Source organism: Myotis nattereri, assembly GCF_964212035.1.
Source record: "Myotis nattereri genome assembly, chromosome: 5".
In the NCBI taxonomy this organism is placed as follows: Eukaryota; Metazoa; Chordata; class Mammalia; order Chiroptera; family Vespertilionidae; genus Myotis; species Myotis nattereri.
In genome coordinates, this window is record NC_138080.1 from 92,024,088 (window position 1) to 92,050,104 (window position 26,017).

At 40.5% G+C, this 26,017-nt stretch overlaps 1 protein-coding gene across 4 annotated transcripts in view; it reads left to right on the forward strand.

Moving 5' to 3' along the window:
* Window positions 1-26,017, forward strand: part of GRIA1 (glutamate ionotropic receptor AMPA type subunit 1) — a 274,292-nt gene that overhangs the window by 142,344 nt on the left and 105,931 nt on the right. For all 4 annotated transcript variants that reach the window (XR_013996097.1, XM_081093140.1, XM_081093141.1 and 1 more), the window contains exons 3-5: window positions 3,749-3,988; window positions 6,464-6,648; window positions 11,658-11,711. Coding sequence is in view for 3 of the 4 variants with exons in the window: in XM_081093140.1 (XP_080949266.1) it covers window positions 3,749-3,988; window positions 6,464-6,648; window positions 11,658-11,711 (479 nt within the window). In the remaining variant the exon portion in view is untranslated. The remainder of the gene's footprint in view (window positions 1-3,748; window positions 3,989-6,463; window positions 6,649-11,657; window positions 11,712-26,017) is intronic.

Sequence of the window (26,017 nt, forward strand, 5' to 3'; positions counted from 1 at the left end):
GGTCAGACACTGAGCAATTCTGGGGATGAGAGTCCACTGAAGTTAACCCAGGCCAGACTACTCCCAGCCATGCTCTTTTAGGGAGAGGTGCAAAAATGTACCTATTTAGCCTTAGAGGGAGAATACAGAACAGTTTAAGGGAAGAGGAATTTATAAAAAGAAAAAGAAAAAATAGAAAGATAATTTGAGGGAGAAAATCCTAGCCTCTGTGTGCCAAAGATTTTACCATGTCTACTCCCTTCTATTTCTGCCACCCTGTCTCATCCTTTCTTCCTCTCCTTCTAAAGTTCTCGCAAGAAGTACCAGCCCCCAGAGGCCCAACTAAAGGTGTGAAACCAAGTAGATGACATGAGGGAATAGATTTCGAACATACGATTTCTAACCCACAGGATAATATCTCATTGTAGCAAGGGGAGAAGATACCCTAAAATACCGTGGAGACCATATTATAATATTTTAACAGGGTTTATGTGCTCCCTATGTTCACTTCACCCAGTAAGATGGATTGTGCTTTTTGACAAATCTATATTTAACATGGGCAGAATGATATACGATGGATGCTTGCTGGTAGAGAAATCCATATTTATGGAAATCTTGATTCTGGCAATTATAATAGACATTTAATGATAGTGCCTATGAGCAGACAGTGTGTCCTTATTAGAGTGAAAGAGAAAATAGTATAAATGTTGAAGGATAAACAGCTTCCTCAGAAGAGTAGGAGGTCCAAGGTGACCCAACAGTCCTCTGTTTGGGGTCCAGCTCCTCCTTATTCCCTATTATGAGTTATGTGACCCTCTCATCAAGCACTCAGCATTCATTCATTCAACAAATATATATTAAGCACCTACCATGCCCCAGGCATTATCCTGGCTTTGGGGAAATTAACATTGACCCAAGCAGCCAAGGTATATACAAGTAAAGAAAATGATTTAAAATAATAATTAAAATATGAGAAATAAGACAGGGTGATGTGATACTCACTGGGGGGTGGGGTTGAGGCGAGGGGAGAGTCACCCTTTAGGAGAGATGATAAAGGAAGGCCTGCTCCAGGAAGTGAGATTTGAGCTGAGATACAGCTGCTTAAAAGGAGTGAGGCTTGCAAAGAGATAAGGAAAGAGCATGGCAGGTAGAGGATGGCAACATTATTGTAGTCTCCGGGGCAGAAGGAGCTCAGAGCCCTGAGGAGCAGAATGAAGGCCAGGGTGGCTAGAGCACAGATTAAGGTGTGCTGTGAGATAGGAGGGGTCAGAAGGGCAGGTCATTCAGGCTCTGAGTCATGGACACATGCTTCACATGCTTGGGGAGTTTTTCTGTGTAAAATGGAAAACCTCAAAACTTCTGAGAGGTTTTGTATAAGGAAGGGAAGCAATGTGTTTTGTTTTGTTTAATTACAAAGATCCCTCCGGCTTCTGGATGGAGAATGGATTTCACTGAAGAGAACAAAATGCCATAAAGCTAGAGTCCACGAGGACCACCTTCAGCTACCAGGAGGGCTGTGGAGTGGGTCAAGAGCAGGCATTCCATGAGGTTCTTGTCTCAAACAGTGGTCAGTACATGGGCTAGGCACCTTCATAGGTAGTGAATGCCCAGGACTGAAAGTATGCAAGCAAATGTTAATGACCACCTGCCAGGTGTCCAGTAGGTGGCAAGCTGGTTTCAGTGGAGGTCGGACAGATGACTTGTGTTGTTCAGTTGCAATCTTTAAGAGACAAATATCAAGGCCATTATCTCTAGGGACTGACTCTGAACTGAGACTCAAAGGAGATAACTGGGTACCAGTGATTAATTGCATTCTTTAGTGCAGCGTGACCTAAAGGTCCTTTAAAAACAAGTTAAAAGTATTCACCAACAAAGGGTGCTAGGGAAAATATATTTGACAAAATTTGGGTTACGTAGTTAGTGTGTATGAACCTCCAAGATGAGGATAAGGTGTGTATCATTTCTAAAATTTATTTGACAAAAGAAACCCTTTTGTTGTTGTTGTTAAAGTGCATCTGTGGAACTAAGGTTTCATGGAACATATTTGGAAAACTCTTACGGAGCAATATTTGAGGCTCATATCCAAAGCAATGTGGTAAATATACAAGCAGGTGATGTGTTAAGAGAGCAAACGATCTAAGAACATTAACTTTTCATCTTTAAAAAAACAATAATAACAAAGTCATGGGGGTCATGATGAGGACTCAGTAAGCTAATATATGTGAAAATTTTTAAAAATTATTCTAAAGATTAATTAGAATAATTAATCTTTGATGAGAAAGACTCATCTGCTTCACCATTCATAATGGGAAGGTAATTTTTAGGTATAGAGGATGGCATTGGGGGTGGTCACCTAACTGGGTAAAGTCTATGAACCCTCACCCAATACCATATATTATAATAAAGTTAGATGGTTATCAGAGGGTTATCAACAGAATGATGGTTATCAGAGGGGAAAGAGGGTGGTGGGAAGGCAAAGTGGGTAAAGGGTTCAAATATATGGTAATGGAAGGAAACTAGACTTCCGGTGGGGAGCACACAATACACAGCTGTCAAATTATAATGTTGTACATGTGACAAGTATATAGTGATATTAACCATTGTTACTCAATAAATTTAATTTAAAAAGAAGATATAAAAAATCAGAACAAAGATATACTTGGCTAAAAAATGAGTCTGTAATATTAGTTCCCTGGAAGGGCCTAACTTATTATAGACATCTCAGAATCAGCTCTTCAACTTTACCAACAACCCAAGGCTGAGTTTCTCAATCTCAGAATTGATAGTGGCATTTTTCTATTGGTCAACCTTGCCTTTCATGTTTATTCTTCGTGGCTCTCAACTCCAGTTTTAGCTCCATATTCTTTGAATGTGTATCATTTGCTTGAAGTGTTTATTTTCTAGTGAGCTTATTAATCATGAAAAATTTTTATTTTAATAAATTCAACTTCTATTTTCAAAAAAAATAACTAAAGCTCAGTCGCCCACTGACCTGGAATTTGGCCTTATGACCTCTTTTTTTGCATTGCATTCTAACTAGCACTGTCACCAACACAAACCAGAATTGGTAACTGCACTGAGATCTTACAGAATGGCTCCTGTGGGGATGTTCACACACACAGATAAACTATTACTATGGCTGTTACACAGGGGGCCTGAAAAATCAGCTAGCAGGATGTACAAGTACAAAATGAATATCAGCAGAGAAATGTACACCAAAAGCCAATGGCAGACTGGGAAAATCTTAAACATGAATCAACAGCAAGCTGTCAGACCTCTTTCTTCCTGTAAAATCTTTTTATGCTTTGCCTTAAAGTGATGGGCAGTGTCATGGAAAAATCACTGGACTGAGGTCAAGATATCACATGTCTTAGGTGTGCATTAAGTTTCTGAGCTCTGGTTTTCCTCTTTAAAAGATGAACTAGCCATCCCTTTCCTATCTCAAGAAGGTTGTTGAAGACATAAAATGAGAGAACACATGAAAATACTTTGTATACATTTATAACTAATATCCATGACAACGTCTGGCATGGAACTGGCACTTAATAAACATTGAATTAGATGGATAGGTGTTTGGGTGCACAGTTAGATAGACTGATGGGTTGAAAGGATGAATAGATGGATTGTTTGGTTGAACAGGGGGATGGCTAGATGATGGATGGCTAGGTGACCAGTTGTATGAATGAACTAGTGAATAGGTTTGTTTTGGAGTCACCTGACAGCTTGTTTGCAACATCTTCCATCCATTAATCTTTCTCTTCTCTTCCAGTCTGTTCCCAGTTCTCCAAAGGAGTCTATGCCATCTTTGGATTTTATGAACGGAGGACCGTCAACATGCTGACCTCCTTCTGCGGGGCCCTCCATGTCTGCTTTATTACGCCGAGCTTTCCTGTTGACACATCCAACCAGTTTGTCCTTCAGCTGCGCCCCGAGCTGCAGGATGCTCTCATCAGTATTATCGACCATTACAAGTGGCAGAAATTTGTCTACATTTATGATGCTGACCGGGGTAAGCCATGGACTAGGAGAGGCAGACTGTTGAAAGCTGGAGAGAAAACTACCAGCAGGAAGAAAAGTGATGCCTTTTTGCCTCCTTGAGAAGCATGGGGAAATAATTCAGAAATGTTTTATTTCCATGGACTGATTTTTCGGTGGCTAATCTCTAACTCGTAGTGTGGAAACACATCCTTTGAGAGAGTAATCCCCTTTAAGCACCATGTCTCTCTACAGCTCACCAGCTTCCATGGCTCCTGAGTTCACACTTAAAGTTCAAGGACCTCAACTGAATGGCTTATGGCTCACGGCAAGGTTGTTAGGAGCATAAACACTGGAGTCAGACAGACCTGGATTGAATTCTATGTTCTCTTCTCTCCAGCTGTTTGACTTTGGGCAAGCACTCTGCCTCAGTTTAACCATTCATGTAATGGGAATAAAATTATCTATGCCTTCATTTCCTCATCTCTATAATGAAGATAAAACCAGTCTATACCTCATAAAGTTGTGGGGATTGAATGAGAAAATGACTACACAGTGCTTGTCGGTGTCTGGAACATAAGTGATGCTCAAAGTCCTCCATATAAATTAGCTGCTATGGTCGTCACCATAATCATCATCATCCACCCACCCAGGCCTTGCTAACTGTCTCCACCTAAATTTTGAATTTTACATCACATTCTCCTAATGTTTGCTATACTGTTTTCTTCTCTGCTTCTTTACTCATGCTGTTCCCATTTTCTGGAATGCACTTCCCTTCTCAAATATACATATGCAATCCTTCCTCTCTTTTATAGCCTGCTCAAACACCACTTTCTCTAGTTCCTGATCCTTAAGTGGGAAGTCTGCTCTTTTTCCTAACTTCTGTATATTGTAATGTCTTACCTTCCCCTTGTATACTCGATAGTCCTATAAAAACTTAGTTAATATTGGTATAAATAAAAAATGGATCATACAAAATCTGGAAACTGAGACAGAGGAGTTCTTTTCCTGAGCCAAAGGGAGGTTTTATAGGAGGTTGCCTACAGGGAGTCTTAGAAGATATTTGAGCAGGAGAGTGGCTTTTAAAATGGTTTTTCAAGAAGAGTTAGGCAGTCATTATTCAGATGAGAACCAGAAGCACCCTATTTTCTTAGATTTTTCTTCCCTCTCCTTAGTTTAATGATTTTCCTTCTCAGACACCAGCCATTGTGAGGATCATCTGCACAAGGGCTATTTCAGTACAGCTTTTCAACTTGATGAAACTTGAATCATGGAAGTGACAAAGCCAGAAAAATTTAATTTCAATTACAGAGGGTCATTTCTGGGGTCAGCAGAAGCACCCACACTCTTACACGGGCTTCCCCTGCCTCAGAACTCTGAGCTCTGAGCTCTGCCATTTTCTAACTGTGTGACCTTGGTCAAATAACTAAATTTTTCTGAGCCTCAATTTCCACATTTGTGAAACAGGGATGATAATGGTAACTACCTCATAGGATTAAATGAATTGGAGGCAGGAAAGCGGGAAAAACAATGCCAGACACATAGTAAACTTTTAGTACCATACCAAACAACTTGTACTAAAAAAAGAAACAAAGATTGGAAGGCATAACACTGTTCATCTAAAAATGATGCCTGAGGCCAGGCACCATAATGGTCACGGTGGGAGGGATGAGCAGTATTACTGGGAGACAGAAATAATATATGTGCAAAGATTGATTAATAATGCAAGAGAGAAATACCATCTGACATAGATAGAATAACAACCTTCACCACACTCCCAAAGATGCCGTGTCCTAATTCCTGGAACCGCAGAATAGGTTTTATTAAATGGCAAAAGTATTAAGGTTACAGATGGGATTAAGTTTGCTAATCAACCTGGATTATTTGTCTGGGCCCAATGTAATCACAAGGGTCCTTAAATGTGGAAGTTGGAGGCAGAAAAGGCAGAGTCAGAGTGTGATGTGAAAAAGACTTGACCAGTCACTGCTGGTTTGGAAGACAGAAGGGGCCATAAGCCAAGAAATGCAGGCATTCTCTAGTTGCTGAAAAGCCAAGAAAATTTTCTCCCCTAGAATCTCTAGGAAGCAACACAGCCCCCTTGACACCTTGATTTTAGTCCAGGAAGATATATTTCAAACATCAGACCTCGAGTAGTATAAATTGATAAATGTGTGTCGCTTTAAGCATCAAGTTTGTGGTAATTTGTTATAGCATCAGTAGGAAACTAATACACCATCTATGTCTCAAAGATGAAACAAAGCAGCATTGAGTAATGGGCTCTTCTATCATTTAGTTACAAATTAGAAGGCAGTAGTTGAATTCAGTACACATTGAATACTTACTATGTGAAAGGCAAAGTATTAGGTACTGACATATACTGAACCTTCATGAATGTGATTGACAGTTATTAGATGCTGTTTAGATAGCCGGCTGGCACATTTGATAAGCAGGTACTAAATGCCTGAGTATCCTGATTGCCACTTTTCTGTCTTACTCACCCGACCTCCAGGTTTGTCCGTCCTACAGAAAGTCCTGGACACAGCTGCTGAGAAGAACTGGCAGGTGACAGCAGTCAACATTTTGACAACAACGGAAGAGGGATATCGGATGCTCTTTCAGGACCTGGAGAAGAAAAAGGAGCGGCTGGTGGTGGTGGACTGTGAATCGGAGCGCCTCAATGCTATCTTGGGCCAGGTAGTGAACACTGCAAAGGTCAGGGTAGGTGTGGGAGGGGGTTCAAGAGGGACCTGAGTGACCTTTTGTGTGTTACAAAGAGAGTTCTTGACTAGATAAGCCCAGGTGCCTCTCTTCTCCCATTCTGTAATTCATAAATTTTAATTGTGAAATTTTATGAAATAGCACAAATAATGGGAGCCTTGATGACATGGTTCTCAGATCAGTTGAGCAAAAATGGACTTTCAGTGTTTCCCTTTATTTTTAAAAAGAAAATTATACTGCAATTTAGAGTTTGCGAAGGGCTATCACATTTAGAAACACAGCCTGTGGAGCCAGGTTCCTGGGTTCAGCTCTGGGTTCTGTCACACACTGGTCCAACACTTGGCATCTCATTCATTTGGCCCACTGACCTATTTTAAGAGTCTCAGGAGGCAGCTGGCAGGCACCTCCCTTTTCACTGTTTCCTTGAACACTCTCCTGTGTCTGAAAAATCAGTTGACTGTATATTCTGTAAAAGGGCACTGTAACCTCAACAGTTTTCAGCCAGGTCTCTAAGCCATGGTTCTTCCAGTTCTCAGAACTAAAGCATGTGCCCATAATAGAAGTAGCAGGTCTTTGTGTAGGTTACTGTCTTTTTAAATCACATGTGTGCATTCAGATTTGTTGGCAAGGAAGTATATTTTGCAATCATTTTTGAACTGTGCTATGTAATAAAAGATTGTAGTTTTAGGTACTTGACAACATGACAAAGCTTGTTAATGGCCTTCAAGACCTCTGCGGCCTCCACAGGGAATCTCAACACACCAGCTCAGCAATCACTCAGAGGTCTCAGCAGTGGAACAGGAGAAATTTTGAAAGTCAGCGATTCTTAAGACATTAACTCTGTGTTCCACTTTTACAAAGTGTGGTTCTGGCCTCCCCTCTGGGAAAGAGAAACCAGCAAAAAAATGGTTTTCATTGAGATGGGAGTTCTCTGGTCTGGAGTCAAAGGATTTGAATTTCAGTTAAATGAAGTCTAGGGTAATGGTTAAGGGCAGAGACCCAGGAGCCAGAGTGGCTGCGGTTCCAATCCCAGCTGTAGTATTTACTAGCTCTGTGACATTGAGTCAATTTTTTAATCTTTCTACATCTCAGGCTCCTGATCTGTAAAATGGGTGTACTAATAACAGCTTCCCTTTGGAAGCTCCTGTGAGCATTAAAAGTCTCTCTACATGTAAAACACTCAGAACAGAAAATGATATATGTAAGCATTGCCTGTCTTTGCTATTCATACTGCCAACTAGTACTGTCTTCTTGAGTCACTCCCTTTTTAAGGATAAGTGTCCTCATCTGTAAAATAGGAATGAAAGCCCCTTTTCTACAAAGTTAATAACACATTAGATGAGATAGAGGTGGAGAAAGTGCTGAATGATAATTAGGGATTCTTAGTAGACTGATGACTTGTCCTATATAGTTCCATAACACTCAGTGCTACTATTTTCTGAGTGTTTACCATATACCAGACACTATGCCAGACCCATTCCATGTATAGCCTTACTTCATCCTTATACCAACTCTATAAAACAGTTTCAATCAATTCCTCTAGTTTATAAATGAAGAAACAAGGGATTATTCTTACCCAGGGACTCACAGCTAACATACAAGAAAAGCAGGAACTCAAACCCAGCTTGTTCTGCCTACAGGGCCCAACTTCTTAAAAATGCATCTTTTTAGCTTCTCAAGCTCCTTTGCCAAAGGACAAACTTGTATTTTGTAAGAATGTGACTTTTTAGTATGGGTATTCCAGATTATAGTATGTTAACTTTCAAAATTGTTTAATTCTTCTATTCTGGAAAGGAAGATCAAATAGCTGAAAGGATCTATACATTACTTGATTTACCATCTGCACTCAACTATTTCCAGGTAGGATGACTAACGGTCAAATTGGGTGAATGATCTGCCATGGGTTCAGGCAACTAGTTAGTGACAATAATGAGTCCAGAATGTACATCTCCTGACGTGCAGTCTGATATCTTGGCATCATCCTAAACTATCAAAACACCTAGCAATTGGGATATTTTTGGTCTAGATATTATCTGCCTAAGAAGGGGATGGTGATTCCAAATTCTAAATAGAATATCAATTTCCTGTTCTGTCTCCAGCCCCCGCCCCAGAATATAAGTCAATGAAGGCAGGGATTTTTGTTTTGTTTTGCTTTTTCCCCTGCTGTATCCACTAGTGGTTAGCAGTAGTAGGCATTCCATAAATGTTTTTTGAGTGAATGAAAAGAATAGGGAATTAATGAAGCCTCAAAGATCCCAAATATGAGATGGGTCTGGCTTCTACAGGTAGCCATTCACTGGATAAGAGCCTTTGAGCTAGAGAGAAGAAAAAGCATATAGAGAAGCCCAGAGGGCATGTGAGGGTGGAGATTCATAGAATGGCTTAGCAGCTGTGGAAGATGCTGAATGACTACTGGGAAATAGTGACAGGAGGATGAACACAAGATTATGACTATCCTTGGAAACCATTCTAAAGAGTTTCTAGTTTCTGTAAACAGTGGAAAGGCAGTAAAGGTTTATGATCAGGGAGCAGGGTTATTAGACTATAATGCTTTATCAATATATGACACCAAATTATATAATACAGTCATTAACTTCAGAATGAGTTAGAGATAAGAGAGACCAGGGCCAGGCCAACCATCGCATCACCCTGTTTTATTGTCTTCATAGTGCTTCTCACCTACTGAAATCTTGTTCATTTATCTGTTTATGTATTTTCCATCTGGTTCCCTACTAAAATGTCAACTCAGCTCAATAAGGGCATGGGGACCTTGCCTCTCTTGTCCATAGCATAGTGCTTGGCATACAGTTCATGTTCAATAAATATTTGCTAATTGGATTAACAATAGAAGGTTTTACAGAGTAATTGAGATTAGAACTCAGCCATGAAGGTTATGAATAATAAAAGAGAAAGGAAACAGTATTCCAGACACAAAGATTGTGAATTAAGCTCATTCAGTGGAAATGAAATTTGAAGGAATGAGGTCAGTGAAGTAATGTTCCCAAGTGAAATTGTAAATTATCTTTATAACAACTTTTTTAGTTTATAACCCTGTGAGCATTTCATTCTTCATCTGTTTAGTATTGGTCTCCTCCCAGGAAACTGTGACTTCCAGCAGAATGCTTGGTACACAGTAAGCACTTAAATGTTTGTGAAGAGAATGTAGAAAAGGAGGGAAGGTAGAAGAGTAAATGGGTAAGAAGGTTAGTATTAGGTTGAACCATATGAAATTGATACTTTTTATTGAGTCATCAATAAAAAGTCATCAATTACCTGCCAGTTTCCTGTTTCAAACTGTAATTTTATCTTGTGGAGATTATAGTTATCCATTGTCTGAGTGTAGTGGGTTTTGAAGTATCTTTTATTTGCTGATTTAAGTTTATTAGGATCTGAATAGGTTTTTGATAAAGGTATCTCATTGTTGAAAGGGCAGCAAACCATTTGACAAGAAGATGAAAAAGTAATGAAGAATTATTAATAAAACTATCATCCCAACAGTATTTGAGGTCTGTGGTCTGGAATTTCAAAATCTAACCACTGTTTTGGGGCACTCATTGTGTGCACTTGCATTTAATTATTCCCTACATTAAAACTAAGTGAGCTGCTATGCACATACACCCAATTAAGTTGATGTCTGAATGTGGGTTTTAATAACCTTGAAAATTTATTCAGTTAGTGAAGAAGCCCAAACAGTTCTCATATGTTTTATGACTCCTTGCCACAGTGCAGGGGGAGAGGCACTGAGCAGGATGTACTAACCCCAATTTGATTATTTTAAAAAAAACACATAACTTGCAGGCAGAGTTAGAACTGAACCAAGGCCTGCAGTCCTAGCTATTCCATGGATGGTATGTCTGGCTACCCAAGCAAACCTCTGGGTAGTTCTTTCCACAAATATTTTTCCTGCCCACAATGATTAGGGACAGTCTGCACATTCAGGATAGGGGGATGATGAGGACCCTGGCTCTTAATAATTAACCATAATCAGGCATCATATAGAAAGGATCACCAGAGTCAGGTACCTGTCTTGATACTGCCACCAGACCACTGTGGGAGCTGGGCAAATCACTTTCCCTTCATGTACCTCCCATCTGTACAGTGAGGCCTTGGACCAGACAATTCTGACATTCCCTTTCAGCTTCTGGGTTGAGTATCCCATTAATGTCTGAGTACCCAGCTGGTTTAGAAAACATAAAATTCAGGGAAAGAAGGAACTGTATCTGAATATGGTTCATGCAAGGAGTTAAAGGTCAAGAACTGGGGTGGAATCATCCATTTACCCATCCACTCACCCATCCATTCATCTGTCCATCCAAGCAGCAGGTATTATCATGACAGTGACAGGGAATACAACACAGCATATGATCCCCACCAGGAAAGAGTCTCCATGCAGGAGAAAGGCTTTTTAGAAAGAAGAGAAGTAGCCCAGCCGGTGTGGCTCAATGGCTGAGCATTAGCCCATGAACCAAGAGGTCACAGTTCGATTCCTGGTCAGGCCACATGCCCAAGTTATGGGCTCAGTCCCCAGTAGGAGGTATGCAGGAGGCAGCCAATTAATGTTTCCCTCATCAATGTTTCACTCTCTCTCTCTCTCTCAAATCAATAAAAACATATTTTAAAAGGTACTTTAAAAAAAAAAGAAAAAGGAAGGAAAGAAGTGAAGATTTGAGCTAGGTCCTTGGGGTTACGAAATGCTACTCTACCCCTGGAATCAGACAAAACTGATTTCAAATCCTGTGTCTGCCACTTAATAGCTGGGTGGCCATAGGGAGTTTACTTAACCTCTCTGTGCCTCACTTCCTCATCTGTAAAATGAGGATCTCCAATGCCACCATCATTGGATGGTTGTGATACTGTGGTTGGAGTACTTAGGTTAGGGCAGAGCACACTGTGAGTACTCATTAATGTTAGTTCCTATTATTATTGCTGTTGTGGCTTTAATTGCTAATATGATTAATGAACCCCTTCCCTTGCGTTTTTTTTAGATTATAAAGCTGGAGAAGAATGGCATCGGCTACCACTACATCCTTGCAAATCTGGTGAGTAGAGCACACTGCAGGCGCTCAGCTAATGGTGTTCCCATGTTTGGGCCCCCAGCTTTCTTCCACGGTCACTGGTTGGTGGGAACTGCATGGGTGAAAAGGGCAATTTGGAGCTATAATGCTAAGTCCAGTCAGTATCAAGTTTACCTTTTCCCTTCCACATCCCTGTTTGTCAAACCACATCACTGTTGGCAAACCTCTAAACTCTAAAACAGCTTCATCAGTCATCTCAATTCTAGCTCTAAGTGACTGAATCTTGGTAATAAGGACAAAACCACCAAAAATGATAATTTTATAGTTTATAAATATAAACATTTAAACCATAATTATACTAGTATTGATGGATCTTTACCCAGAAACAGTTTTCCAACATGAACAATACTATTTCAATTTAGTTTTTATTCAGTTTTCTATGTAGCATAGATGAGATGTTTTCTCTTAAAATTTGTTTTCATTTTTAAGGTCTTGCAGGCCTTTTTATGGGATGCAATTATATTTCATGCTGTGAAGATTTGATTCATCAAACAATTTTTTGTACATATTAAATTTTATCTAGTAACATGTGCCATTTTGAGTTTGTTTGTTTGTTTTTGTGGCCATTATTTCTGACGGTTCTATTTCTCCTGGGTCATGTTTTGCCTATCTACCTTCTTTATCATAAAGTGTGATATTTTTTTTCCCCAAAGCTACATGGAATTTTGTTTTGCCTTTGGTCCATTTTTTTAAGTCCTTTATTGAGATGCAATTTATATAGCATGCAGTTGGTTCATTTAAAGTGTACATTTTAATGGTGTTTTATATATTCATAGAATTGTGAAACCATCAACACAATTTTATTTTTATATTTTTTGATCCCCCCCAATAAAGAAATGGAATACCCAGTAGCTGTCACTCTCACTGCATTCCACATTCTCCCAGCCCTAATCAACCACTAATCTACCTTCTAGCTCTATCATTTGCCTATTGTGGACATTGCATGTAAATGGAATCACACAATATGTGGTCTTTTGTGACTGGCTTCTGTCACTTAGCATAGTGTTTTCAAGGTTCATCCATACTGTAGCATGTACCCCTTTATTCCTTTTATTGACAAATAATATTCCATTATATGGATATAAGTACAACATTTTGTCTATTCATTGGTTGATGGACATTTGAGTTGTTTCACTTTTTGACTATTAGGAATAATGCAGCTATGAATAGTTGTGTACAAATTTTCTTTTGAATATACATCTAGGAGTGGAACTGCTAGATTATAATATGGTAACTATGTTTAACATTTTGAGGAACTCAAAATTGTTTTCCAAAGTGGTGGCATCTCCCATCAAATCAATAACAAATTTTTATACTGATTAAAATATTTTAATTAATAACAAATTTTTCCCTGTAACAACTTGAACAATTGTCAGTTTTCCCTAATGGTAGCTTTTTCTACAAAACGTTGTTTCTTATTCTGGCTTGTTTTTGCAATTTTCTGTGTTTCCATTAAGATGTGAGTTTTAGCTTTTAATCTATAGTAATTCTACCACATTCAGTTTTAGCCATGTTATTTTGTGTTGGTTATTTCTATGAGTAACTTTAATATTTATTGAACAAAATCATTGATATTTTCTACTTGTTTTTGTTTTTTTAATCTTTATTGTTGAGCTCTACTTATTTTTGGAATAAAAGTCATTAGTAGAAAAAAGGCATAGTATCTGGATATACATAGTATGGAAAGGTCAAAATGCAGGAGCTAAAAATGATATAAAAACATCTGCCTAAAAGTTCTGTCATTCTTCTTTCTGGCCTGTTCTCCATCCTTATATCCCTTCTTTCCCCTTTGCCTTGGCTGTCTCAATATTTCAGGCTCAGGACTGGAAATAAGAAGGGCTTCTTGAGATATATTCATTTAGAGTCCCAAGGGTGGGGAACATCTGGCCCGTGGGCCGTATAAGGCCTGAGAAATCATTTGGTCTGGCCCTGCCAAGGCTTTAGGGGTGAGTTAATTAAATGTTTGACTAAATCTAGCAGACTAACAAGCTGATGATTTTGTATAGCCAGTGAATAAAGATATAAGTATCCAAATGGCCGTTGGCAGAAAAAAGGTTCCCTACCCCTGAATTTTTGACCCTGCTGTTAATGGCTAAATATGTTAGTTTTCTCAGGGGTGTTTGTATTTTAAATGGAAGGCAGCTGTCCAGAGACCTTTAGGGACCCATTAAGAAAAATTTTGCAAGAATAAAATTTTTGACTTTGTGATAAAGGAAACCCTTGGTGTCCCTCAAATCCAAGATTCTTAGTGCTAGAAAGGACTTCAAAAGTCAATTCCAGCCCTAACCGGTTTGGCTCAGTGGATAGAGCATCGGCCTGCGGACTGAAGGGTCCCAGGTTCGATTCCGGTCAAGGGCATGTACCGTGATTGCGGTCACATCCCCAGTAGGGGGTGTGCAGGAAGCAGCTGATCGATGTTTCGCTCTCATCGATGTTTCGCTCTCATCGATGTTTCTGACTCTCTATACCTCTCCCTTCCTCTCTATAAAAAATCAATAAAATATATTTAATTTGAAAAAAGTCAATTCCATTTAAGTCTCATTTGCTTGTAGGAAAACAGAATCAGCAAGGTGGTGTGACTTGGCCAGGGTCACACAGCAAGTGAGTGGTAGAGCTAGGCCTAGCATCACAGTGAGCAAGCAGCACTAGGTGCCTTTCCCACTATTCCAGGGCACCTCTGAGTCCAAACTATGTGGGCACCCTACTGCTTGTGAATACAAAGAACAAGGGTGAGGGCATACATAATCACCTCTCCAGGGTAAGACAGAAGTCACACATCAGCACATCAGCAGCCTCAGAGTCACTGAAAGACTCCAGGTAATTACATCGCCAGTCTCCATCTGTTGCCAAGTGACCCTGTGGTCACAGCATCACCAAGTCAGTACCTTGGTTTTCTGTGTTCTTCTGATCTGCATTCTTCTCTTCTGACCTAATGAGCTCTCAAATTCTTACAACTGCTAGCTAATAGGATGCAAATTGCATATACCATCCAAATACAAGAGACTTGCATGTTCCAATAGATTAGTTGATAATTAGGCTTCAAATTACTAATTAATTCAGTTTGAAACATAGTCAACTATGTGGTGTACGCTTTTCCTCCCCCTTCAGAGGAATAATGAAATTCATAAGATGATAATTTTTAGAAATTCAGCCACATCATTAGCCTGCGGCTGCAGGGAACTGACCCCCTCCTTCAGAGTGTTTCTGATTGGGGTGTAATTATAGAGTTAGAAACCAGGGAAGCTTTGGAAAGGTTGAACAAAAGGAAGGAGCTTCACTTTTTATTTTGCAGTTCTTTCTGAACCTGTCAGGATGCACTGGCTTTAAAATAGCCAGCAGGCTTCTTCTAACAGATCACTTTGAAGGGACCCAAATAAGCAGCTCTGGAGGGGCTGCTCAAAGACAAGTTTTAGGGAGGCTCAGGGTCCGAGAGGAGACCTCTAGGGACAGGGAGTCAAAAACAAAAGCCAAAACCCTGCTTATTGTTCTGACATCACCTATAGCTGCCTCTGTGATCTTGGGCATCTCTCCAGCCCTCCCTTTCCTCATCTGTCAATTGGGAATTACAGCTCCTGCTCTAAGTGCTCCTAGTGTCATTGGGGAGACCAAATATGTTGTTGAACGCCAGTATGCTTTGAAAAGTTGAAAGTGTTCTGAGTAGGTGGGGAATACTTGCTTCATATACTAAATCTACACAACTTTACATCACATAGTGTGTGCTTGTATATATATGATTATATGTGTATTCAGATTTTTATATGATAGGATAGACCTGTATTTATATTTCCATAGCATGGGTATGCCCCTAAAGTAAACTTGAACCATGCAGAACTTGACAAGCTAGGCCATTATTTCTTAAAGAAGCCTCTGGGCCCTGGAGCCCACTAGCGGGCCACGCTCTACAGGCTGGCTCTCAATCTTCCTCCAAACCTCAGGACAGACTCCGCGCTCACTCCCTGCTCTGAGATTGTGGTCAAAACAGACATCTGCCAGCTGGAGACTTCCCAAGTTATAGCTTTTACTACCATGATGCATCAGCAGCAAATCTTAGACCAAACTAGTGTCTCTCAAAACAGAGGACCTGTAGGCCCCAACAATGCATCTGCAGAGCCAGTTTGAAAAACACTGAGCTCACAGTTACATGCTTTAATGTCACTAGGACTACAAACATGAGTACTCAAATCATCGGAGAAATGACCAGAGTATTAATACAAAGTTTATAAAGTGACAGAGCTGGGCTTCTCCCCCTGGTCTATCAAACTCCACCATCCAAGTATTTGCCACTGTGCCATGTGACTTCTGAGCATGGGGAGTTGGGAGCAGGAACCGGGGTTGTAGCCTAAGTTTAAATCTTGCCTACAGTTGCAGCAATCGACCTGGAACTCCTTTTGGATAACTGTTCAATTATACATGGATGGAATTTTATTATAATTATAGTGTGTAAGGTAGCTGCAGGAGAGACAGTGAGGTCAGGCCATCCTGGTCTTACTGGGATATTTAGGGACCAGGGCCGTCAGCTGTTTGCATCATGTGGTTGCAGATGAATTTCTGTGAAATGTTTGAGTTGGTGGCTTTGCTCTATGTGGCAGTTCATCCAAGCCCCCAGCTCCATGCTGCTGCCCTTCTGCTGTCAGTCCTAAGGAGAAACTGTTGTTTAGTCTCCTTGCTCCCTTATGGTGAGAAGTCTGTTTATGCCTTCTGTAAGGCTGAGCTTGCCCACTTTCTTCTGAGCCTCTCTTCCCACCATCTCAGTACCACACAGTCACGTTTAGTTTCTGCAGCCTCTGGTTAGGTGGTACAGTAGTTGGGAAAGGTGGCTCTGGAGTCAAACAGACCTGAGTTTAAATTCTGACTTTATACTTATTAGCTGTGTGACATTAATCAAGGTACCTACCCTCTCTGAGCATTTTATCCTAAATCCCTGGACTGAGAGAAATTGGTTTGTGAGACCTGAGTAGCTTTTGCAATGCTTGTCAACAGTGGACACCTGTGTGTGGAAGAGGGGGTGTCCGTGTGTTTGTAGATACCCACATGTATAGGTACCTACTTCCGTGGTTTCAACTGTACTTGGATAAGTTAACACCCATATTTTTTTCCAAGACACATGATGCTTTAGCTGATGTAAGTATAGCTACGTGTCTTATTGACTTGGTAAAAACCAGATCAGCCTGTGTGTTACCAGGGATTATAGAGGGTGAGGACTCATTAAGGGTTCAGTTGATTAAAGTGAATAAAATAGGAAATGTGAGGACCGTGATGCAGAGACATGGTTATTTGAGGACACAACTAAGTCCTCAGCCCAGGAATATTCCATGAATTCACATATTTTCATATTCATATGCACATGCCTGTGTGGCCACAGAATTGTAGATCAAAGCTGGTAGAGCCCTTGAGACAGAAATGAACTGGCTCAGAAGTTTCCAGACTTTTTAGTTTAAAGCTCCAATTTCAAATAGAATCTTGGGGAGATCCCCAGTATGTGAAACAGATAAAAAGCAGAGTTGCTTTGGTGGGAGATGGAGGATGGGGATCTGGTTCCCTGTCCTCCTGCCTTCCCCCAACCCAACGTGGTAACCTCTACAATGCCTGCAACCAGAATAAAGTTGGAAAGATCACTGATCCAGCCTAGGCCCTTATTTTGCAGATCAATACACTAGTGCCTGGAGAGGATGAGACCATTGCCTAAGGGTGAATAGTTCATGAGGTTCTAAGATGAGACTGAATTTATGTAGCTGCCCTTACAACTGTTTTCCTGACACTTCTTATTTATGACCTATTTCAGAATACACTGCACACACACACACACACACACACACAAATTCAATGAAAGGACCTCTTTTTTCCTACCCAGTTTTTCTCAGTGGATAGAGCGCCAGCCTGCAGACTAAAGGGTCAAAAGGTTCAGGGTTTGATTCTGGTCAAGAGCACATGCCCAGGTTGCAGGCTCAATCCCCAGTGTGGAGCATGCAGGATGCAGCCAATCAATGATTTTATCTCATCATTGATGTGTCTATCTTTCCCTCTCCCTTCCTCTCTGAAATAAATAAAAATATATTTAAAAATAAAGAAAAGACTTCTTTTGTCCACAAGACAAAAACTGAGAGACTGAGAGTTGACAGGATGGAAGTTTAAGAGAAAATCATGAAAAGGGCGAGAAAAGATACGTGTTGCCTATTCCTTCATTCTTCAGCATGAAGTTAGCAATCAGCTTGCTCCAGGAACTGTGTTGTGGACAACCTAGGGACCAAGGCCCCTGCCCTCACAGAGCCCACAGTCTCCCAGGGCAGATGAGAGGGACCAGTGCAGTCTGAGAGAGAAAGCTAGAGAGGCCTCTGAGTGATGCAGGTAAAGAGCATACATTAAAGAAGCTGGGGGCAAATGTCCTAGTCTCCCAGAAACCTGCTAATTCCTTCTTTGTCTAAAGCTGAAGGGCATTCCAAGTGCTTCACTGCAGAACAGAATCTAAATGGATCAGATTAACTGGACTAGTGGTCAGGGAGCAGAATGTACAGTGGTTAGAAAATAAGAAGTCTTGTCACTGGCTCTGACTATGTAATCTCTGCCCTCCATTAGCTGTGTTATGTTGGGCAGAAGCTTCTCCATTCATTTCAGCCTCAGATTTCTAATTCGCAAAATGGGAATAATGATAGTATCCACTTCACAAAATTGTTATGGGAACTAAATGAAATCATACAAATAAAGTACTGAGCACAGTGCCTACTGGATGGTAAAGGCTTGATACATGTTAAGCACTGTGGTTGCTGTTTTTATTATTATTTTAGCCAAAATCTGCCTCCCATGACCTCTGCCCCTTAATTGGTCCAACCTGCCTTCCAGAGCCTCAGAGAACAAATCTTCGACCTCTTCCCCATGATGGCCCTTCTGGGATTCACATACATCCTTCACTCAGCCTCTTAGTCGTCCATTATTTCTTAGGTTGACCATCCTGTTTTGTTTTGTTTTGTTTTCAAGCATTTCTAATATAACATGACTTTTCAAACTCCACTTCTCTACAACTATCCTTTCAATGGAGCTGTCATCTGAGAATTGATCTGATAATTTGGGAAAACATGGCATGTTCAGCTTGTACCATTCAGAGTACAAAGGGCAAGTTCTTTGCTTTATTCTAATCTTACTTCTTTTGGATCTCAAGGGGATGAGATGGAGGAGTATCTCAGGGGTTGTTTAATAAACTTCTTCTTGGCCCCTTTCCCTTAACAATGCTGGATACTCCTTCTTCCTTCTGACATGTATAGTGTCTGAACTGGCAGGATGATGAGAACTGAACAGCTTGGACATGACCCCTTGAAAGAACTGCAGAGAAAAAGGATAAACCTGTTTTGACCCAATGCCAATGATGATGGTGAATACAATGATGATAATGATTGTTAATTTCATGAAGCACTTACTATATGCCAGACACAGTGCTTAAATGTATTCTTTTAAATTTTTTACCAATTCTTTGCTATAGGTGTTATTCTACTTGCAGAGAACTGAACCTCAGAGAGGTTAAATAACCAGTAAGCACACCTAATCATGTCTTCTGTTTCCAGGTGCACATGATAATTAATAGTTATAATATAGCCCAGAGCCTGGTCATGAACCTTAAAACATTTCCCAGATCTTTACAACAAGATGAAAGTATGTCTAATGCAGTTATAGCATTAAATATCTCTTTAGGATATCATAATTATTTGAAGTGCCTTTTTATTCTAATCCTTTGAAATTTATAATTGACAAATGATAGACAAAATGACTAAATTAAGTAATTTACTTAATTGAACATTTTTACTCCCATTTTATTCAAATGGCTGGTCAGCATTAAATTGCTTCCTACCCACAATGAGTATATGGGGGAGGCAGATTCCAATCCCAGCTAATCTTCTAAACCATCATACAATCATAGGCCACAAGTCTCTTCTCTGCCCCTTAGTTTCCGTGTCTGTACAATGAGGGGATTGATCTGATCTCTGACATCTTTCCTTCAGATGTCAGTACACTATGGCCCCTGGGTCAAAGTCAACAGCCACCTGATTTTGTTTGGTGCATGAGTTAAGAATAGTTTTTACATGTTTAAATTATTGAAAAAAGGTGAAAAGAATAATGATATTTCATGACATGTAAAATTATATAAAAAGTATGTGACATTTATTGTGGCACAGCCATGCTCATTCATTTACTATTGGTGATGACTGCTTTCATTCTACAATGGCAGCATTAAATAGTTACAACAGAAATCATATGGCCCACATTCACAATCTGCTCCTTTACAGGAAAAATTTGCCAACCCCTGGTATAGATGTGGGAAAAGTGGAAACTAATAGGCTTCAGATCCATCAGAGGCCTAGAAAATGTCTAAGCAACCTTATGAGGTTGGTGTCAAGAAGAAAAACCCAGTGTGCTGTCCCACAAATGTTCCTTTAAGACAAAAAGCTATACTGGAAGGCCCCTCCTTGGCAGGATAAGACATTTATTTTGGGCTGTTAACTGCATAAGCCACACTGCCTGAGGTTCTTTGTCTGGGGCAACCTGGAAGCACCATCCTAAAGCTAAGCTCATATGTTCCTTCGCTGTCAAGACAATATAACACACTGGCGAAGAAGACAGATTTTTATGGTTGAACCACTACTTTAACCCTTGCCTGCTATAGGATCTCAGAGGACTTTCTAAAAGTCTCTGAACCATAGCTCCTCAACCTAAAATTGGGATGAATATCCACTCATTTATGCCTACTGTGCATGTTCCGGTGCCTACTGTGCATGTGCACCTCTCAGGTTTGTTTGGGGGAGTAAATAGAATTATGCATATAAAGCATTCAATAGAATGCCTGGCTCAAGATAAGAGCTTGAGAAATGTTTACTAGTAAAATAAATCTAGAGGTGACTGTCAACTGATTTTTTCATTTTTCATTTTTAAATGAAAGGAACTTCATAATTCTCAAAAAGTTGTTTAGATGAAGTTATTGAATGCATAGGAAGAGGCATTTTTGCCATTATTGTTGTGTTATTCTTATGAGCAATGTTTCTGGAGCTGTGTTTCAGTAGAGCATCTAACATCACCAGTGTTAATTCCAGGCCAACAGATAACAAATTAAGCAGGGCCCCCTTAACAGATCATAACAAAATTCAAAAATGCAAGACTTCTCTTCCTTTTCTGCCACTACCATTCCCTCCCACTTTCCAGGGACTAACAGATGATCTCTACCCAGCAAAGTACTTCAGAATTATCTAGGAATCTATATTTTTTAATGGTATGAAAAAGAAAATATATTCACTTAGTACATATATAACAGAAGGGTATTAAATAAAAAGCAAATGCCTGCTCCCTCCAATCTCACTTCTCAGAAATAACTATTTTAAACCTTCTCTGCGTTTAGCAATTATGGCCATTTCCTCCACGTGTCTACATAATACGTCTATGCCTGTTTTTGTTGCTTTATCAAATTTAATCACATCAATGACTCCCCATTAGAAAGATAATGAATCATTTCATATGACTCCCCACATCCTGTCCTCAATGTTTGTTAGTTATGCTATTTCTTGAAATTCTTCTGTCTTTATAATTTTAACATACTGAACCTTGGTTTTTGGTTCACCAGCATTAGAACTTTGGAAAATACAGATATACAGTCTCCAGGCTGCTGGATGACAATCCTTAGGGATGGTTATTTTGCAAAAGCTCTCTAATGTATTCTGATGTGCCCCTCAGGTTAAGGACCTCTACCCTGAGAGCCTGCAGTACACCAGCCAGTTTATTTGCACTTGAATGAAAATGATAGGCAGACCATTCTTCTCATGTCACTCATTCATTAGTCACACATGGGACTTTGTGAAATGCTACAAAGATGTTGAAAAAAGCAGACAAGAGAATAGTGACCAAGCAGGTCATCACAAAACCCCATTTTTGATAAGAGACAGCCATTTTGTGAATGGCAGCATCTGGTGCACGGCTGGAGAGATAGTGGAAGGAGTTCAGGTTTAGGAGACCTGAGTTCTCATATTGAATAATTTGAAAAGGAGTATCTTGTAGATTAATTTTATTTTTTATTCAGTAGTGATAGTATACAGAGAAAAGCACTCAGTATTTGGGAGAAGGTTATAAAATAGGCAAAATGGCTCAAAGAGAGGAGTGAAGATCAAACTTCATAGTTTGAATCTTTAATAGAATGTAATTAGCAATGCTTCATCTTTATACAATCCTATATAATAAAAAGCTATGCAAATTGTCCCCTCAACTAGGAGTTCTACCAGGGGTCGCCCCCACCCCTCCGCAACAGCCTGATTGGGGCCGGCCAGACAGACCCAAAAGTGCATAAATTCGTGCACTAGGCCTCTAGTATTATATAATTAATAGCACAGATGAAGCAAATAAAACAGTACTAATTACAAATATTATCTCCCAAGGTTTTTTTTCTTTTAATAAAAATGGCCAAAAAGAAATTAGAAAATGATTTAATTAAACCTTGTCTAATGAGTGTACTCAGGGGAATAAAGTGAGTTGAATTTTCCAGTTAACAGGAGGACAAATAGTTAACACCTTTATTTCCCCTGCATAGTCAAGAACATATTTCTGTATTGGAAGAATATATTCTCTTTCATTACAGAGAAATCAAGTTTAGTAGTAATAAGAGACTAATTTCCCTGATTTTGTCTCTTTTACCTAATATCACAGATGTGAGCTTGTCTTATCAATCTTTGCCCACTCCTTCTCAGGGGAGTAGAGGATTTCATTCAGGGGATCCCATCAGTTTGATTAGATGTAGTTGAGGTTTGGCTCCAGTAACCTTGTAGTCAGACATCTGGTGGTGGAGTCAAGTGGCATTTATCCTATATAATAAAAGCCTAATATGCAAATTGAACAAACGGTGGAATGACAGGAAGCTATGATATGCACTGACCACCAGGGGGCAGACACTAAACACAGGAGCTTCCCCCAGCCTACAGGCTCCAGGACAGCCAAGGTGGGTGCCAGCAGGGCCCCCCTCCCCCGCCCCCCGATTGCTCACATCACGCTGTAGAGGGAGGCGACCAGAAGCAGTGGGGAGGCGGGACTGGCCAGTGGGCAGTGCCAGGCCGGCCAAGTCAGGTGCCAGCGGGGGTTCCCCAATCACCCCACTGGATGCCCCACAGATCAGCCCTGATCACCAGCCAGGCCTAGGGACCCTACACATGCACAAATTTCGTGCACCGGGCCTCTAGTGTTTGAATGAACTCTGCCATTTCCCTTGGACTCCATTATGTTCAAGATGGGGCAGTCAGTACCAACTGCCCAGGAGCTTGTTACGGATTTTCAAATGACAGAATTTGACTGCAGGAGATCATTTCAATTTCATTCTCTCAATAGTTATTTTATGAACAAAATGCTCCTTTTAAAGTCTCTAAAAATTATGGGAAATCTCTCAACTATGGATTAGCTTTTAACCAGTGGTGGGATAGCTGTGTTCTTAGATAGTATAATGTCTTCAAATGCATATTGGGTACAAGAACCTAATTCTGATTTCATATATGGTAACAGCTTGCAAAAACCATGTGCAAATCAGTAGACCTCTGAGAAAGTCTGGAAACTGTGACTATGGGCAAAATTAATCTCAAAAGATGTTTCCAACCTGAGCTTCTCTTTCCAACCAATGAAAATTATCCACTGGCATTTGCTGCCTGCTGATCATATTTCCCCTGGCTAATCAGCATTCTTGCTTGAGGAAAGTCTCTGGCTTTTATTCATTTACTCAACAAGTATATATTAAGCATCTACACTGTGCCAGGCACTGTTCTAGGTGCTAGATTCTGGGAAGCATTAGTGAACAAAACAGAAAAGGTCCCTGCCCTCATGGAATTGACATTCCAATGGAAGGAGAGAAGACAAGGAAACAAATAGTGAAGGAGATAACCTCAAATGGTGTAAATACTCTGCAGAAACCCTAACAGGAACAAACCTGATAGACTGCGTGTTGGTTGTAGCTTGATCAAGTTTATCAAAAGCGAGCCTTAAGACAAGGATTTAAGTACAAGTACTTTTTGTGGATGCCAATACTAGAAACAAAAGCAGGGAATTAAGGAAGTGAAGTAGGGAAGAGGTGACCATTAAAGGCTCATAATCAAGGCACTTACCCCTGCGGGATACAGGAACTCAATTCATTAGGGGATCTGCAGGCATGGTGTAGAGCACACTGCAGCGTTATTCCACCCCAGGGGGAGAGTACTGATCTGCTTCTGGAGTACTGATCTGCTAACTCTCCATCTATCATCAGTTGAGAGCTGCTCTGGGCATATTGAGTCCCTGACACATCTGGCTTCCCTTACATACAGGTGAAGTAGTAGATAGCTGCAGTTAGTCTAAAAAGTAGAATATCAGTGTGTGAAGGAGAGTGGAAATGAGCAGGACACCAACAGCGTTGACCACAGGGTGAGAATTGGATCTTTGCATGCACGGTCAGGAAAGACCTCTCTGAAGAGATGGCATTTTATCTGGCATCCAAAAGGTGGAAAGGGACCATCCAAGGAAGACACAGTTCCAGAATAACTAGGACAAGGGATCTGAGTGGGACTCAGCTTGGTTTGTTTCTAAAATACAAATAATAAAGAATCAGATAACTTTAGAGGCAGAGTGTCAGGGGAGTGTCTTTGAGTCATGAAGTTGTTTATGGCTAGATCTTTTAAATAAAGAAACTAGATCAGCCTGGCCAGTGTGGCTCAGTGGTTGAACACTGACTCATGAACCAGGAGGTCACAGTTCGATTCCTGGTTTGGGTACATGCTTGGGTTGTGGGCCCAATCCACAGTAGGGGGCTTGTAGGAGGCAGCTGATCAATGATTCCCTCTCATCACTGATGCTTGTATCCCTCTTTCCCTTTCCGTTCCTCTCTCTGAAATCAAGAAAAACATATTTAGGGAGAAAAATAAAAATAGATCAAGTCAGGGAGACATTAAGAGACTTGGACAGGCAGAGCTGGGACTAGTGCTCAGGGCTCCTGGCTACCAATCCAGGGCTCTGCCCACCCTCAATCCATCAGTTGCTTCCCCTGATCATTTTCCAGTTTCACCCTTAGGATTTGACAGTTTTCCCAAGCCTTGGAGCCCACAGGGCATTGACCTTATGATCCCAGCTTAAATTCCTGCCGTGGGCCACCAACAAGACCTAAAAAGAAACCCAAATCACAAAGCTCTATGTGAGCAGCCTTGGGCTGCCACTTTGACTGCATTTCTAGCCCTCTCTTCCTGTTTCTGGAACATGCCAAGCATCTTCCCACCTCTGAGCCTTTGCTCAGAATGTCCTTCCCCAGATGTCCCCGTAGCTCACTACAAGGTTTCTATTCACTTGCGTCCCCATGCCAACACTACCTCTTCAGGGAGACTCTTCCTGATCTTACCTGCCAAAGCATGGCATCGCCCTCCTCTCCCCATCCTCTTGTCCAACTTTATCTTTTGCCATAGGACTCATTGCTACTACCTAGTATAGTCTCCTAGACAATACTGTTTATGCTATGCCACATATTTAATCGTCTTGCTCACTACAATGTAAGCTTCATAAGAGAAGGAACTTTTTTTATTCACTATTAGAATAGTGCTTCATAGGTTCTCAAAAATGTTTGTTGCACAAGGAGTGAGTGACTGAGCAAAGAGCTAACTCAGTGAATTGCCTTTATGCAAGTCGATTCTCCAACTGCATCTCAGTGTCTGTATTTGGCAAATAGACATATAATGTCTACTTTATAAACTCATAAATGGAAATGAGGCTGGAGATATGAAAGTACTGTACATTACAGAATATATTACACAAATGCAAGGTTTCCTGTTTAAGTTGAAGACTTCCTGAGTTAAAATGAACTTCACCAAATCAGAAGGAAAGTTTCATTCCCACTAAAGAATCCTTTGTAGATGTTACCGTTGTTTAGGCCTCACTGAGTAAATCTCCAGTCTGTGGTACAGGAAAGAGCACAGGGCAAGGGATGACCAGAATCCAGCCTCTTCCACAGACTCGTGTGACTCTGGGGAGCCCACGGGAGCTTGGACTCAGGTTCCCCTCCTCTCAAAGGGGTGGAGGGTGGGAGTGGAAGAGGAGACAACCTCCTATGTTTCTATTCTCTTCTGCATCTATGGCATCATAATAATCCAAGCCACCATTTATTCATCATTCTGTCTGCACGATGCACTTGGCATGCATCATTGCATTGCTTCTTCTCCCCAATAACCTACCCTCCATTACTGAGACAAGAAACCATCAGGTAACTTAGTACAATGTAGCATCACTAATAGCTGTGCGTAGCAGAGGCA